Source organism: Tenrec ecaudatus, chromosome 13 (assembly GCF_050624435.1).
Source record: "Tenrec ecaudatus isolate mTenEca1 chromosome 13, mTenEca1.hap1, whole genome shotgun sequence".
In the NCBI taxonomy this organism is placed as follows: domain Eukaryota; kingdom Metazoa; phylum Chordata; class Mammalia; order Afrosoricida; family Tenrecidae; genus Tenrec; species Tenrec ecaudatus.
In genome coordinates, this window is record NC_134542.1 from 16,016,281 (window position 1) to 16,030,129 (window position 13,849).

At 47.6% G+C, this 13,849-nt stretch overlaps 1 protein-coding gene across 2 annotated transcripts in view; it reads left to right on the forward strand.

Annotated features, from left to right (window-relative positions):
* PAX3 (paired box 3) overlaps positions 1–13,849 on the forward strand; it is a 110,969-nt gene that overhangs the window by 66,540 nt on the left and 30,580 nt on the right. For both annotated transcript variants that reach the window (XM_075529451.1, XM_075529452.1), the window contains exon 5: positions 7,831–8,036. In XM_075529451.1, coding sequence (XP_075385566.1) covers positions 7,831–8,036 — 206 coding nt within the window. The remainder of the gene's footprint in view (positions 1–7,830; positions 8,037–13,849) is intronic.

Here is a 13,849-nt window from a genome sequence, read left to right on the forward strand (position 1 = left end):
AGGAGGGAGGGGAACCCTACCCCCCCACCTCCCCTTTCTCATCCACTCCCGCTCTCTTTGTGTCTCCTGCGTCCTGTCAGGCAGGTGTCAGAGCTCTGAATGCCAGTAAATGCCCCCTTGATGGATCCCACAGATGGAGCGTGGAAATCAGTAGAATAGGCCCCAGCCACAGGCCATTTCTTGGGATCCAACAAAAGCCTCCAAATAAGTCAACAAAAATCCCAAAGATCACAAAGGGAAAATGTCATTTGTCATTTACTCTGAGCCCTGAGGGAATATCAGTGTGGCTGAGAGAGGGAGAGAGAAAGAGAGAGAGAGAGAGAGAGAGGTGATTCACATCTTTCTCAGCATCCAAAGGCAGTGTCCATCCAGAAAATGGTGTGTCCTTCTGCTGTGCGGGAGGCAGCCTATAATAAGGCAAATGGGGGGCATCAAACTTGGAGTTGGACAGTGATGGGAAATATTATGAAATGTCAGACACAGCACGGACCCATCTCAGGCAACGTTTCCGTATTTGCGTGTCACTCTTTTATCAGGGACCCAGGGCGCTGCTTACAACGGCTGCCAAGTGTCGCTCAGACATGGGTTTCCCCAAGAAAGGACCTTGCTCTCAGAACGGGATATAATGACGCGGGGAGTTTCACCTCCAACTCTGGGCGAGAGAGACCCCAGCTCCTCCGTGGCTGTAAATCGCATTGTGTTCTATCTGCAGCCAACATTGGGTTTCAATGGTTGTCATGTTTTGATTCTTTAATTATTCAAATGAAAGGTCTTGCTGAGAAGGAAGACAGTGTGCCAAATTCAGACTTGTGAATGATTCGGTGTCTTTTCTGTTTTGCTCCCCTCCCCCCATCTCTGAAGGATAATGGTCTGGAAGCCAATAATTATAAAATTCCATGCAACTAAATCCCCACAATATTGAGGCAAGATTTCATGTATAATAGCGTTAACGAGGATGAAATATTTCCTGAGGCCACAGAATAGGTCACAAGGGGTTAACGGACAAAGACATACTCTCTAATTCTGTAATTCCTTCTTTAATTAAACTTCATGGTTAGTCCGCTGGTGGTCAGACGGGCCCCTTCTCCTCTCCGTTTGATTTGTCTCTGGAGGCGGAATTTGTAATCCTGTGGGATATGTATGATGCTGCTCTTCCGGACGTGATCCTGCCCTGTTTTAACTGGACAGGGCAGATCTTTCCAAGCTTAATCTTAGGAGACAATGGGAAATCATTGGGTTTACAAATAAATAAATAGATAGATAGATAAATAAATAAATAGGGATCCTGGTAATTTATAATTACTTTACAATAGGAAAAGATACAGTGAACTTTCATGCAAAGCAGAATTAAAGCGCTCAGTGATGGTAGTAGGAGGTGATTTTTCCCCATGATCAGTCCGGATTTTCTCTGAATAATTTAAGAATATGCCAGTGTGTTTTGAGCACGTTGGTTTGAAATGCATTTGAGAGTTTTTTTCAATTCCTGACACCCTTTTGTAAAAATGTCTTAAATGCGCTACAGTTAAAATGTGCCCCAAATAAGACTATCATAAAGGTAGAAAACAGGGATCAGTTTAATAGCAGGTGGTCAGTGGAAGGTTCCAGGTTGACCAGGAGCTTTAGGCCAGTGGCCTGTGATGTTTCTTGATGGGGACTGCAAATGGTCACCCCAATGAGAGTCTGATTTCTTAATGAACACTCCCCCTCTAAGCCCAACTCTGAAAGATAACAGTCTGGAGACTGGTTATTATCTAGCATCTTGGCACATGGAGTCATTTCCTAATGTTTTCCTGTTGTTTCAAAAGCTATATTCCTTGAGCCTATGAAGAGTCCAGTAAGTATTCGCTGAGTTGAATTGAACTCCATCGGAAAACATGTTTGATTTCGCATATAGTGCTGATCTCATTGCCATGTTGCCAGACAAATCCCATTGGCTTCGGGGAAGTTTTAAAAAAAAATTTAGGATGTGTGACAGCAATAGGGACCATCAGCTAAATGACCCAGGGAGTCGGAAACATTTGGTGCCACGGAGTTAAACTCGTGTGTAAGTCAGAGAATGAATTGTGAAGGGCTTTGGAGAATAGAATCCGGACTTTGAAAATCTGATAAGAATATGGATTGAGAGCAAATCTGTTCGTGGCTGTTCAATGCAAAGCCAAGCCATTTCCATCCAGATGGCCACATCTTAAGCGTTGTTAGGGATTTTCTCGTGTGAGCTATGCTGGGATTTCAAGTTTGGGGGTGGGGGGAATGGGACGTTATCTCTATTTAGTGAGTTGCAAAGCAAAGTGCATTTATGATGCATTCACAGAATATGACTGAGCAAATGAAATATAATAGAAAACCTCCCCTTAATATTAAGGCTGGACAATAGCACTCATTGCCCAAAGGGATGATATTTAATCTTGTTCCATCCTAGCAATGTATTAACTCACTTAGACAGTTGTCTAGCTCAGCAGCTGGCTGTTTCCATTCATTAACACTAGCTACTCTGCACACAAGATTTGTATACTTTCTGTCAATCGAGGTCTCTGAAAACTTTAAAAATTTTATTTCAATGTGTAACAGCATTGAAATGAGATACGTTGTAGATTGAGTATCTCAATTGTTCTGGTAGCCTGAGTCGGGTATGTAAAATGGATTAACAACAACAAAACATGCCCTCCAAGTGAGATTTAAGTTTCAGATCTTTTCCTGGTAAAGGGGGAGTGATTCATACTCGAGTATTGTCGAGTCTGGTTTAGTACAAATTTAGTTTTTGTTGAGTGGCACAGCAAATGGTAGTAAAATAGGGGGAAATGGGGCAAAAATTCCTCCTGGGGTGCTGACTTAACCTACTTTTAAGCCCACATCCTTTTGAGGGACAACAGATGAGGAAAAGTTAGAATTAACTTGTAAGACTGTGGCTTTAGAAGGCCAGCAGGGATCAGTTGGTTCTGATAATTTTTCAGTAGGAAAACCAAGCAAATCATTTCCTCCTGTCTTCTGAAATGATCTGGAACGGCCGCCACCTTTACATTCCAGCAAATAGACAGTCTGCTCGTAAAAGTAAAGATCGGTTAGCTTGCGAAAGAAAGTTTCCGTGTTGGTGGTAAGGCCTGTCCTATTGAACCCTTGGACGCCCTGGGTCTTTTCAATCCCGTTCTGCTGGCGGCTTTCCATCTTTAAAAACTGGTTTCAAACTACAATGTCTTAGAATAATAATAACAATAATAATAATGAGATAATTTAGTCCTTAGAAAATTGCAGGTACGCACATACTTGAAAAGCACTCATTTTGGGGGAGTCGCAGAATCCTAAAACTCAGCACTCCAAATTAATTCGGACGCACCGTGTGACCCTAGAGACAGAGGAGAACTGTCCTCGTGGGTTTCGGAGGCTGGCTGTAATTTGTACGGGAGCAGAAAGCCTCATCTTCCTCCCACCGAGAGGCTGGGGGTGTTGACCTGCAGACCTGTGCGAAGCAGACCAACATGTAACCCACTGAGGCCCCAGGGATCCCTCAGAACCTCAAGGCTGCATCTAAATAGAGATCAGAAGACCTGTCAGAGCACAACTCTTCTTTCAAAGGTGACAGACGGTGGCCGAGAAGGCAGTGCTAGAGCAAACTGTAAACATGACACTGAGGTTTCTTGCCCTTGATGCGTGTGTATTGGGCACCAAGGCTCCAGCTGGGAACAAGGCGGTCTGTCAGGGGCCTTGGGCCACACAGCTTGTCTTGGGGGAATGTGGTTGTTAAGGTGAAACACCCTGGTCTCAACCCTCCACATCAACTCTAGCAGGTACTCATCAATCTACGCCACCTTCTCCCTCAGAAACCAGGGACGGTTTTGATTAATTGACCTGACAGAGGACGGTACACCATATTTACTACGGAGGTTAATGACCCCAGAGACTCCCAGAGGAGACATGAACACTCACCGCGCAGGCAGACCACGGAAGGCGAGCGGATACTGAAATCGAGCGAGTCACACGAGTGTTTTTGCTTTCCCAGCACATACAAAACGTTCGGTTTACACTGTACTGTCATACTGTCGTGGAGTGTGCAAAAGCTTTATGGGCCAGCTTGAAATACTGTGAGATTGACCGCAAACCTCAGGTTTATAAGAACTCCCTGTCCGGGCGGTGCAATCAGGCGCACAATAAGACAAGGTGCGTTTGTAGGATCAGCCTCCCGTGCTCGTGGCCGGAGAACGTGTGAGTGACGATGTAGGTGTTTCCAAGGCCAGGGCTTTCAATGCAGTTGAGTTATTCATCAGAATTCACTCTCGGAAGGTCAGAATCTAGGGCTCAGTGCCATCAAGTGGATTCCAACTCATAGCCATCCTAGAGAACAGAGTAGAACTTTCCCTTTGGGACTCCTCAACTTCCAATCTTGGCAGGAAGAGACAGCCCACTCATGCAGACTGGCTGGTAGGTTCGAACCACTGACCTTGCAGTTAGCAGCCCCGCACAGAATCCGCTATGCCACTATGACTCCTGTTCAGGATGACAGAAACTAGAAGCGTGGCAGGAAAAGATTTTATGGGAATTTGCTGTCTCCTTGGGGGATAAAGTTCATTTTGTTTCTTGGGGAGCATATTGAAATACAAATGCATATTGCTATACAAATGAAAGTGACTCCCCCCCTTGTTAAGTTGGGGCAGGAAATATTGTATGTCATTGGGGAAATTTTAAGATGGCAAAGAAGAAGTGAGCAGGAATATTCTATTTTAGTGGCACTCAAAGGGCGGTGCCTCACTAATCTATCACATTGGTTATAATTACCTGGACACAAGTTGGAAATTCAGACTCTTGGGCCCCACTTCACAGCTATTGATTGGAAAGAAACCCTGAACATGGGGGCCAGGGGCTGGGGGTGGGGACTAGCTATCTGCGGGCACCCAGTCCTCCAAGTGATTCTGCGACTTGATCACGATGCACCAATAGTTGTTCGTTTAGCTGCTGGCATTTATCCAGACGGGCTCCTGAAAGTCGCACTGATGGTGTGTGTCGGGCTGTTGACTACAAGGTCGGCAGTTTGAAATCCTCACCGCTCCTCAGCAGAAAAATGGGACTTTCTACGCCCTGACTTGTTGCTGTCTGGGAAACTCACAGGGACAGTCTGCTCTGTCCCGTAGGGTCACTATGAGTTGGCATCGACTCGATGGTGGAGAGCGTGGCTGCACTGGGAGTGGTGGAAATCAGTGCAATGTGTAGCGTATTTTATTTTAGCAAACGAGCAGTCCTTTAGAATGCTTCTAAAACTCAGGAAAGTTTTTTTTTGGGGGGGGTGTCTTACCAAAATATTCTAAAATAAGGTTTTCAGTAAAGGAGGCGATTTTGTATTAAGATAGATAAGCTAAAAAAAAAAAAAGATAGGTAAGCTAATTGAAACCTACCATAACCCTTCATGTGTTATCAGGACATTGCTTTTGTGTACAAGTATGTGCTTCCCGGCATAGTCTTTCTCTGTCAGGTAGAATCAGTTCACTCGATTCCCCTTAATGTTACAGAGCCTGGATGAGACTCAAAACACAGGTGTGTTCATGTACGGAGATGCTTCAAATCGTCTCTGCAGGCTACTTTAGATGTGGCTTGTGGGGGCCGCCTTATCGCTTTGTACTGAAGTAGGAGAGAATTTTAAGCATCTCTAGGACAGATCTGTCTGGGGAGAAGTAGAGGCAGAATAGCCCTGAGAGGCAAGGAGAAGAGACTTTGTCTCCCTTGGACATGTTTTCAGGAGACACCAGTCTCTGGAGAAGGACATCAGGCTTGGTCAAGTGGAGGGACATCGAGATGGATGGACACAGCGGCTGCCGCAATGAGCTCCCACAAGAGAACAATTGTGGGAACGGTATTTCACTCCCTTGTAGAAAGGTCGCTATAGGTCTGAACCGACTCTAACAACTATGATAGGACAGAACCAAGTGTGAACTCAAGACAGAGGAGAACTGTCCTTATTAGAAGCAGTGCGGTTTGGCATCTCTCTGGCACCACCTGGATTTTGCTAGGTCTTATTAGCCTGGGTGGGGGAGCGAGCTTCCTTGGCCTTGGCACACAAGAGCCACAGCTTGTGAGCTTGCCCTCCCCATTTGCTACAGCACACCCTGGCCTTTCCTCTGTAAGGACCCTGCTTCTGGTTGTTGGAGAGTTTTCAGAGTGTATTTGCATGAGCTTTAGAGCCAGGCTGCTTTTTCCGTCCACTCTGGCTCCTCCTCTCTCCTCGGTAGTGGTCACCTGCCTGTCCTCTGTGGGCCCGCAGGCCACTGCCCCAGTGTAGAAGGCCTCCGGGCAGGGCGACACTCCTGCTCCAAGCCTGGTGTCAGGTGCAGCCTCCCCCTCTGCTGCTGGAGCCCAACTCACACAAGGAGAATGCTCACCCCACTCCTGCCTCCATCAAATCCTGGCTCGGAAGTGGCCAGCTGTTAGTCTCAGGAGGTTCTTTCAACAGGGACTGTGACCCTGTCCTCAGGAGAACAGATGTCGTATTGTATTGCTCAAGCAAACCCTCTGTTTCTTCCCCGGCTCTCCCTTCATCTCTTCGAGATACCCACGTGTTAAGTTTGGAAGCTCCCTGGCCCAATGTCTATCAACACAAGCAAGGAGAAGCTTTGGTGGGGAGGGGACAGCAGCAGGCCCACTTTCAGGGCCAGGTGACCTGTGCTCTGAAGGGCGCATCGCTTACTCTCATACTCTGTGATGCACTTTGAACACAGGGCTCTGCATTGGCGTTTTTCACTGGTCTCCATTTAGGTGGCATCCTGGGAAGAAGCCCCACCCAATCAGCAGGGACCCCCAGACTCTGCGCCTCCCACAGGGACAGTCAACCCGTCTACTTGCCCATGCCTGCTTCTCCACACTCTTGAGAATTCCATGAACAATACAGGAACTCCCCTGAAAGCATGTCCCACTGTCTGACACTGAGATTGTTTTGTGACAATGATATTGCACGCCCCACGGTGTCCCAGCACTCTTCCCACCGTGTTTATTTATCATTTCCATTCCTCCTCGCCCATCCCTTCCTGCCTTCTGTGCATCACCTGTGGGCAAGTGCTGCCCTTTAGATCACGTATGGTTGCTTGTTCTAAGGTGCATGTAGCTCCCAGGCATTACTGTTCACCTTGGTAGGCCTGTCTGCTTGATCGATATGCTTGTCACTGGTTGATGTTTGGAAGTAGAGGCCCAGGCGTTTCCCCCTAGTTGGTCTTAGTCTGGTAACTGGATCCTGTTAGGTATCACAGCGACACACCAGCTTCCCCTGAGTGGCTGGGTTTGAGGTCCCTTGGCCAGATACCAAATTGGGTTTTCTGCCCGGAAAGAGAGCCATACGCATGAGTCTCCATTGCCACCCCATCCGGGAGCCCCCGGGTGTGGACTTGACTAGGAATCCCGCCAGCCTTTGTTGGTGCTGCCTTCTTAGACACTCGGCTGTTTTGGGACCTCAAACCGTTTTTGTGAATAGAGTTTCCAGGGCAAACAGCGGTGCACATGTATCAGAGGCCGGGTTCCATGTGTGTCATCCGTGGTGCGCGCACGGAGGGCTAAGTATGAGGGCTGGAAGCATGACAGAAGGCCTGTCTGTTCTCGAAGAGCTTATGCTTGGCACGCTTGGGGGCAGAGAGAGGCAGATGCACAGAGCAGTGGCTTCCGCCTGGTGGCGGGGCGTGGGGTCAGGGAAGACATGGACTAACACGTCAGGAAGCAATATCGTATAGGGGGCTTTGCCGCTCCTGGAAAAATGTTGGGCATGTCCTCTCGATCGATTCAGAGTCCTTGCGGTGTGGTTCAGACTTTCTAGCCCCCTTCTTCTTACTGAACTCTGATGAGAGCTTTCTCTTGTGCTTTCAGCCTCCGCACCACAGTCAGACGAAGGGTCTGACATCGATTCTGAACCCGACTTACCGCTGAAGAGGAAGCAGCGCCGCAGCCGAACCACCTTCACGGCAGAGCAGCTGGAAGAGCTGGAACGGGCCTTTGAGCGAACCCACTACCCTGATATCTACACCAGGGAGGAGCTGGCCCAGCGGGCGAAGCTCACCGAGGCCCGAGTGCAGGTACCATCCCCCACGAAAACAGAGTCCTCTAGCCCAATGCACCGGAGTCCCTGGGAGGTCACAGCAATGTCTGGTTGCTACCTGAAAGATCGGCAGTTTTGCCGCACTCAGAGGCACCTCAGAAAGAGGACCTGGAGGCCTACACATGCCCTCCAATGGAACCTGCCTGTTTTGACCCCTTAGTGCGCACAACTCTACTCTGATACAGGTGGCCGTGAACCCCAAGTGACCTGATGGGAGTCGATAGCTAAAGAATGTTTGCAAACAAGAAGAGAAGTATATGACGAATGGTACCGCATGGGGACGTCTCTCTTTCGACTTGGTTTACCATTCCCAGGAGAATATGAACATGTTGCATTAAGACACACACACGTGTGTGTGTGTGTGTGTGTGTGTGTGCGTGTCAATTTGTGCTTTTTAGTCATTTTTTTCAGGAATCTATGCTCTGGGCCAGGCACTGCCTGGCTCTGTGAGGGGTACATGAATAACCGCAAACACATTCTTGAGGATCATTCTGTGCAGGTCCCTATTCTAAGTGCCTGATACATCTTAGCCACACAGTTGGCATAAAAAACCTAGGCGGGAATTACTGCCCCAGGTGTTAGATGAGGACCCACTGGATGTAAGTAGCTGCCCAAAGCCACATGACTAGTAAGGGATATAGGGGTGGTTGGGGGCCCCACACTTAATGGCCTTTCAGTGACAAAGAGGTACAACAGCGCCTGGGGTGTAATCACACCCTCTAAGGATGGCTGTGGCTAGAAGTATTCCACGTAAAGGCGTTGTTTTCCATCCATCTTGGGTGGGTTTAAGCTGTTAGATGTGTTCTGAATCTTCTGCAAAGAGACTCCTGTGATATCATAACTTACTCTAGAGTGGACATCATGCTTGGTGAAGCAGAGGGGAAGCAAAATAAATGAAGCCCCTGGACAAGATGGGGTTTGACTCGGTGGCTGTACCAGGGAGCTCCAATGTCAGGACAAGGGTGAGCATGGCTCAGTATGGGGCAGCGTTTCACTCTCTTGTATCTAGGCAATAGGGACACGAGAAAGACTGCGGGGGGAATGGAAAGAAGGGGGTAGTGAGTGGAAGAAGGAGTGAAGGGATGAGTCACAGATACTGTTGGTAGATGCTGTTGAGTCCGTTCTGACCCATAGCCACTTGACGGATGATAGAAAGAGCCATTGCCCAGTCCCGCGCCATCTCTAAGTTGTTTTTGTTTGAGCCATTGTCACAGCCGCTGCGTTAATCCATTCGGCGGGCCTTCCTCTTGTTGTTAACACTATTACCACGTAGGATGTCCTTTCCAGGGAGAGGCAACTAGAGACCAAGGTTTTTAAAGTCGATGCTTTAAAATTGAATGCTGATTGAGTCCCTGCCCACGGCATTGAAATACGGAATTTCTACCCTCTGTACACCACATCAATGGTCCTCACTAATGACAAATCATGCAAATATGCACAGATAAATATTCCTATCACATGTTCTTCTAACACATGGCATGGATGTTATACTTATATGAGGGGGGCTTCAAAGGGTTCGTGGAAGAATTCTATTCTTTTAATTTCATTTTACCACGAACATTCTGAAGCCCACTTGTATAGAATAGATTATAGAGTTATAAATATGCAGCTCGTCTATCTTGCTTTTACCGTCGTTCTATCGTTACCTGCTTAAACGTGAGATACGAAGCACTCCTTCCTTCATGCTTCAAGTAAGCCTTCATTGTATGCCCCCGTTGGGATAGCCCAGCATGCGGACCCTCCACTCTGTGGCTGGCCTGTCCCATGGACTGGATCTTCCCTTAAGAAAGCGATCAACCCTAGACCCAATTTGAAGTTAAAAACAAAGCAAAAGAAAAAAATCACTTTTCTCAAAAAAATAAATCAATCAAATTCTGAGTGCCCAGTATAACTCTACCTGCTTTTGGTATGGGGGCAGAACACATTGTATAAGTGAACGGAAACCACGCAGTGTCTCCAGAACCCAGCTTTCTCAGCAGAACCCATTAGCTTCGGGAGGCCATGGGACTAATCCAATACCGAGCGGTATCTAGACATCTGTTATGGTGATTATTTTTGGTACAGTGACCGCCTTTGCAAAGCAGGCCCTCATTAAGGTACCAGCTGTCTTAATGTGGCTTTAACCTAGTGACTCTTTACATTCCTCAGGGTTCTGTAGCTCCCTGCAGACTCACCACGGCCTGCACTGAGCGATGATCTACAGCCTCACACATTCCCTCCACCATGTGGACCTCTTAGGGACTCAGCAGGGAAAAGAAGAGGGTAGTTAATCACTGATTAAAATGCCAAGGCCAAACTCCAAACCCTTTCATTTTGAGAAGGATCTGGGAAAGCAGTAGCCACGTGTGTCCACACCGTTTGAGTGATCGCCAGAGAGTGTGAGTGAGTTTAATGGAGGGCACCTGGGAAACCAAACAGCAAACCTAGAAACCCCAACCCGACACCATTTTTTTTCCAACCCAGAGAAAAAAATATTTCCAACCACTTCTAAATAGAGACGATGAGGCGAAAGCCAGAATGATGGGGTATTTTTTCCCACCCGAGTTTCACAGTTTAGGACGGTAGCCCTGGTGCGTTCATTACAGTCGCCTCTCAGTATGCAACGAAGGATTGCCGTCTGTCAGAGATTGAGTTGGCTAATTTCCCTCTTACGTGTTTGTTATTAGGCAGATAACTACCAGCAGTCACGTGTTTGGCGGGGGATGGTGGGGTGGGAAGAAAGCTTTGCCCCTCTTCACGGTGTGTGCGGTTTAGTAAATATTCCCTATACGATTGCCCTGAGGGCGGCAGACATCAACACAACACCACCAAAACGGCGGAAGACAAGAAAGGACATTTAAGGAGGACCAGCTATGTTTGTGTGGGTAAAGGTACTTCATCCTGTTGGGTCTCAATTTTAGAAATGTACACACACACACACACATAATAAACTGGAGGTCTGGGTGAGATCTAGTGATTTTTGTCTGGATCGAGCCACCAGCATAATCGCAGACTAACTTCAGGAGAGCTGAGACATTGGAGGTTTGGCTGCGGTATTTTGTGCTTGTGTCTGTGTGTGTGCACACATACTACTCCATGCACCCCACCTCCGAACTGCAGGGCAGGGAGTCTCAGGGCCCCATGAGCATTTGGGATTCTTGGGGAAGCCCCGTGGCCATTTACAGTCACCTGGCAGGTTTCTGAAGTAGGCGGACAGTGACACAGAGGAAGACTCTGGACAAAAGAGGTGGACACAGTGGCTGCAACAATGGCTCACACATGAGAACTTGTGAAGGCGGCACAGGCTTGGGGGCGTAGTTGCCTCTGTTGTACAGTAGGGTTTGCTGTGTGTCAGAAGCGATTCAATGGCTCCTAACAATAACACCAATAATAGCGGATTTGTATACTTCAGAGATTCATACAATATTTGGCCTTGAACTCCAGGAGGACCAAATGTGGTCAACCTGTAGCTCCGATAGAGTTTGCGCTTGAGATGTGGACAGGTGCAACTAAATATGCATGTGTGTGTGTGTGCACACCCATTATCTTCCTAGGTTCATGGCAGCAAACGGATTCTCCTCACTGACCCTGCCCCTCTCCCCAGCCTGCTCTGGACTTTCAGAGCTCCAAGGTGAATGACAACAACGATAGGAGAGTGTATGCTCTTGGGAGTAGGCAGGTGGGAGTAGGCAGGTGGGAGTAGGCAGGTGGGAGTAGGCAGGTGGGAGTAGGCAGGTGGGAGTAGGCAGGTGGGAGTAGGCAGGTGGGAGTAGGCAGGAGTACCGGCTGCTCTCAAATGCACTTACCAAGAGCACCGCACTTGGCATTGGAGCATTTGATAGGAGCTAGGCTAGTGTGTAATCACACATTTTTGTGCATGTGCTAAGGATCGGGCATTACAATCTCTCCCTATTAAAAAAGTTATGTTTGCAATAATTCATCTGGAATAATGCAGGTTAGATGGCCTTTGAGGACCACGCATTTCCTAGGTGTTTCCTAGGTGTTCTTTTCAGCACTTGGATTGTATTTTCTTCTTCTATTGCCATAGGCAGAATTAGGCTACACGATGGGGGCCGTTAACACACATGCATCTAATGCACAGAGCATGCATAACAAACTCACCTGCCTGGGCATGAGGGCGTGGGGTCTTGTAAAGACTTACAGTCCTAGAATCGCACAGAGTCAGTCTACTCTGTCCTGTAGGGTCCTTCTGAGTTGGAAATTGACTTGAAGGCAGTGAGTTTTGAGGGGCACAAAGAGCCTTGGCTTGGGGCCACACAGCCTGGGAAACAAGGCAAGGCGTTCAGAGAGAGAGGTATGGGTGTGAGATTTTACTTCACAGCTACAATGTATTGAGCACTGAACATTTGTTAGGTATTATTTTTCAGCACTTGGGTTGCGTTGTCTTGTCCTATGGTCATATCAGCCTCGTGAGTGAACATTCTGTTTCTCCCACTTAGCAGACGAGTAAACAGAGGTCCGCAGCTACAAGGGGGTTTCAGAAAAAGCTTGTGGAGAGATGGGAGATAAAGGAGCTTTTCCATGAACTTACTGATGCCCCCTGGCATCAGGCAAATTGTTTACAGCCACAAACGTAGTGATTAGAGAAGCTGAGGCTCAATTATTATCTCGGTCCAGACCAAGATGTGCATTGCGCTGCACCCATGTGAATAAAGCATCTCTGCATGGATGTTGGAAGGAGCCCAGGTGAAGCCAAGGGCTTGCCATCAGGCTACTGAAGGTCAGCGGTTCAAACTCATGAGCCACTTCGTCAGAGAAAGACGAAACAATCTGCTGTGTTCAAGAGGTACACCCTCTCTGTCCTCCCTCTACAGACACTGTGTCTGTCGCTTCAGTGGCGGTGAGATCTGTAGTTAGATCTCTTGACTGTATTTTTTCATGAACGTTCCCCAATAGCTATTACTAGGAAAGTGAGAAAATGGGTTTCATATTTTACTCACGAGGAGGAAAATGTATGGAAATCTTTTCCTCCCTTTGAAACGCATTTTCTGTCTTTTCTAGTGATCGTGCTGTTCTGGGGAATTTTCAGCCGATTGAAATGTTGCCTTGAAAACAAATGGGGGTGTTGCTATTGCTACTTTTCTCACAACCAAAATAAGTTTACACTCCCTGTAGCCAATGAGTCACCATGCCCTCCACCCATTTTCGATGAACGAATTGTACACATACACACTCACACATGCCGTTCAGGGTATTTACTCATCGATTGTCTGTCAGGAGTTAGGGAGAGGGCATTGAGAGGATTTCCCAAGACCCATTTTTCTGAGTACTCAGGGGACATCCTTAAGTTACCTCTGACATGATGGCAAGCAGCCCAGGCTTGTTCTGCGTGGCCAGTGCAGGTATTTCAAGTAAAGATGGTGACCAGGGCACTTTTTGCCCCATTAAAAATGGAAGCACATCTTTCAAAGCATCGGGAAGAGAAGAGCCGCGTCCCACTTTGCAACTTCAGTCTGTTTTCTGCGTAGTATTTCTCTCAGCCGACTCAGCTGGTCCTGAGAGAGTATAGAACTGGCAATGGCATGGTGACTCAGTGGCATGATGATTAAAATAGTCAGCTCAACCATCGGCGACAGGCATGCTGGTTCCGAGTCAGTGCCACTTCTTCCTGGAGTGACCCTACCCGATGGTTTAGCACCAGTTGAAACAGCTTCTGAGTTCCTTGCTTGGAACATGCTGACATTTTGTGCAGAATGTTTGTTCTTGAAGGAAAGCTTTGCTTTCGATTTCCCTTCACTTGCTAACCCCACTCCAGATAGACTTTCTCAACATCTTTTAACACTCATCTCG